Consider the following 3,613-nt stretch of genomic DNA (forward strand, 5'->3'; position numbering starts at 1 on the left):
TCAAAATCAATTTAAGTAAAAATAAATAAATTTTTCTGTTTTTCAACTCTACAGTTCTAATAATTATTTAAAATTATTTAATCGATTTTGATTTAATCAAGTTCAAATTTATCCATTAAATTACTTTTTCCCTACCCATAACTCGGTTAATTGAACTAATCCATTAAAGTGATATCGGATCAATTACGTTGATTTTGATAAAGAAAAACGATTGGTTTAATATTTTAAGATTAAGTTGGTTTAATTAAAAAACAACCGAACTAACAAACCAAGTATGAACTAGAGACATCACTCTAGTCATGATTGGAATTAAATCACAAGTTTAACTTCGGACAACTTTTCTCATCAAATAAGGGGGGAAAGTAACCGAATTAACCGATCAAGCGGAACTAGTAATGAAATTTCCCATTTCACAACAAAAATAAATTAAAATCGAACATTTCAAGTGTCTGCCACTACCAAAAGTTTTCAGCTAAAGATTCAATCTGCAGAATCAATATGAAATTTATCAGTACAAAGGCTTAATACCTAAGCTACTCTTCTATGGTAGCCCACCAAGCAATGTAAGACTGCAAATGCCTTTCAAAATTACAGACCAAAACACAATCTTTATTACAACCCAAAGTCAAGAAATGAAATCGTCCACGAAAAATATCAAACCGAAACCCTCTAAACCGTATAAACAGAACGTGGATTGGAAATATCGAAACGTCGAAAAAGGGGGTTATATTTACAGCACCGGATCCAAAGGAATGACAGTATCTGGAAAATCTCTTCTCGGTCCGGCTAGAGAGTAGTAGGCGAGTATATGAGCTGGATGTTCGAGCACAATTGTTTCTCCGACTTGATTAGTCGTAACGACTCGTCTTGCGTGAATTAGCTCAATATTCCAGAGCGGACGAGCCATGGCTAACAGATCGCGACCTGATTGTGATGATGCTTTATATCCTTGCACCCATAAGTACCTCAAAGACGGTAATCGCAACGCAGCGTGTGCCAATGCTAGCTCGCTGAAGCAGCATCCCCTCATCTCAAGTTTCTGCAAGCTAGGACATCCTTTTGAGAACTCCAAAAGTCCAGTATCGGACCCCCCGACATATCCCAGAAGCATCCATCTCACGTTCGGACTATATCGACCAATATAACCGAGGCCTACATCAGTCAAACCACCAGGTCGGAGATACAGCGCAAATCTTCTTAGCTTTTCACAGCCTCTCAGTAAAGCACGGACTCCATTGTCAAGAGGCAAATCTGTTATCCTTTCTTCTCGGTCAAGCAACACCAGACGAAAATTACAGAGGTTTTTGGAGTACGTCCCGATGGATTCCAATGATGCATTCGTGACATCGGATACATAAACGGCTATATATTCCAATTCAAGGCATCCCTGAGCTAAAGCCATTAATCCTCTATGCGAAACCGCACCTTCTTCGTCTCCCATTCCCTGCTCATCGGCTCCTCGCTCGATTCTAAGATGCTTTAGTTTCTTACAACTCTGAGCAAGAATTTCTAATCCTCTGTCTCCAATAACATTCCTTGTCTGTTCATCAAGCAAATACATTTAATAAGACATGATTGGATATTTAGAACAAAAACTAACAACATGTCGTTTCTCGAACACTTGTCGGAATCTCAAATTTTCCAAAAATATCAAAAACTGCTACAGCATAATGAAAAAGATCATTAAAAACAATGTTACTCGGAACACAGAAACTAATAGACAGCATTACCTCAAGAACTTCTAAGTTGGGGCATCGTTGAATTAACGAGCAGTGATCTTCCGTGTCAAGCAAGGCATAGAGGAGATCCAACTTCTTGAGCAACGATGCAAAAGGAAACACAATTGGCATTTCATGACTCCCCATGTATGATAAACCCAAACGGCATAACCTCCGTGGAAATGTTACAGCATTATACCTGTCCGATTGCTCGATATTGAAAGAACCACCGCAGAACTCTTCTAAAACAGAAGCAGCACGAAAGAAGCCGACAAGATCCAGAATTTCGCAATCGCTGATTTTCATGGAGGTCAAGTTGCGACAATTCCTGGCAATCAGTTCAAGGTCTTCGAAACTCACTTGGACGAGATCAGTCATGTAAAAGTTTAAAGTCTCGAGAACGGAGTTGTTCATCGCAATCTCATGAAGCCATCGGCCATCTCTCTCTATAATCGAACTCTCTTCTAAAAACAATGTTCTTAGCTGCCTGCAGAAACATATCAAGACCTAAAGTCATAAACAAGGAATCTAAGATTTAATAATATTACACCAAAAGCACAACTAGCTAACCCTTTATATCCAAACTACCTTGTAGCTCAGTATCTCACAAATATCCATGACATTCTCTAATCAACTTGAAACATCTAAAAATAAGAAAGAGAAGAAGAAAATTTCCACTGTTGATGCGAGAACAGAACAGTTTAAGCTCGAGACGAGACGAATCGAATTTAGAAATAAATCATTATGCATATCTTATAGTTAGCAAATTCTGGCTTAAAATCTAACCATATTAACTAAGTATATAGATTAAATCTAGAAATTTATTGAATTAGAGAATGAATTTAATAGCGTTTAATAAGCAAAGTTAACACCATCAATCTCATAGCAAGCAAAATTAGGCAGCAGAATTTCTTAAAAATTATAAAATTACCTGCACATGCTTCCAATATGGAAGAGTCCATCAGTTGAAAACCCAGAGCATCGATCAAGCTTCAAAGACTGCAAAACTCTCCCTCTAGACCGAGCCAAAACTTCGAGATCCGTATCCCTAACGATCATCCTCCTAAAATGAAGAGATTTCAAGCAATTGAAGTTCCCCGCAATCTCATTCACCCACGGCGTTACATAACCTCCCCAATCATCGGGTATCAAATTGAACATCGCCGCCCGAGGCTTCCCTTTCAGTTTCAACGATTCCAGCACCGGGAAACGCAGCCGCAACCGATCGGTCGTCGTCGTGTAACAAAACGCGATGGTTATGTGCTTACGAGACGACGCGTCGAGCTCGTACCACCTCCGGCAGACGAGGGAAATGGCAGCGCGGTCCCTCGGGTCGTGCACGTACGGCAGAACGCATTCCAATACCACGTCGGACATAGCGGAATTGAACGAAGCCGTTCTGTGCAGCTTGTTATCATTTTCCTCCATCCAAATAATCAAAACGGATTAAAGAAAACCGGAACGAGGAACGAGAATAAAAAACCGATCTATAATAAAACAAGAAAACGGTTTACTTGAAAGCTTCTTTTATATTCAACGAAGCAGGAGGAAACAAACTACGGTGGGATCCGAAACTGAACGGAATCGGTCCAGGGATGAAACGAACCGGGTCGGGTATGTACCGGGATGACAAGTCATGGATGAGGAGGAAGAAGAGAGATCGCACACAGAAAACTGAAGAAAACAAGGCTGGGAAAGCATTTTTCTAGTAGATTGAAGCTAAGAGTAGAAATGGACGGTGAGGAATAATTTGAAGAAAAGATCGAACGGTGAAAAACGAAAGTATGATATCAAGTGCGGCTCTCGAATTTAAAAATATAAACAAAAATCAATGAAAGCGACAAAATGTATAATTTTAATAAAATATAATTCATTTGGGTGGATTATGACGTGGA

General features: G+C 39.4%; 1 protein-coding gene across 1 annotated transcript; it reads right to left on the bottom strand.

Moving 5' to 3' along the window:
* Positions 1–473: 473 nt before the first annotated feature.
* LOC120115420 (coronatine-insensitive protein 1-like) lies at positions 474–3,395 on the bottom strand. Its single transcript, XM_039136146.1, has 3 exons — positions 2,650–3,395; positions 1,731–2,205; positions 474–1,540 (listed from the first exon to the last, which is right to left on the bottom strand). The coding sequence occupies exons 1-3, from the start codon at positions 3,144–3,146 to the stop codon at positions 731–733; spliced, it is 1,782 nt and encodes a 593-aa protein (XP_038992077.1). The 5' UTR covers positions 3,147–3,395; the 3' UTR covers positions 474–730.
* Between the last annotated feature and the right edge of the window lie 218 nt (positions 3,396–3,613).

The sequence above is a fragment of the Hibiscus syriacus genome, unplaced genomic scaffold (genome assembly GCF_006381635.1).
Source record: "Hibiscus syriacus cultivar Baekdansim isolate YM2019G1 unplaced genomic scaffold, ASM638163v2 tig00110264_pilon, whole genome shotgun sequence".
NCBI lineage: Eukaryota > Viridiplantae > Streptophyta > Magnoliopsida > Malvales > Malvaceae > Hibiscus > Hibiscus syriacus.

Excerpts from the sequence above, each read along its gene's own strand:
- LOC120115420 (XM_039136146.1), bottom strand. The coding sequence starts at position 3,146 with ATGGAGGAAAATGATAACAAGCTGCACAGAACGGCTTCGTTCAATTCC. Across the intron at positions 2,206-2,649 it reads CATATTGGAAGCATGTGCAG|GCAGCTAAGAACATTGTTTT; the intron begins GTAATTTTATAA and ends ATGTTTCTGCAG. Across the intron at positions 1,541-1,730 it reads CCAACTTAGAAGTTCTTGAG|ACAAGGAATGTTATTGGAGA; the intron begins GTAATGCTGTCT and ends CTTGATGAACAG.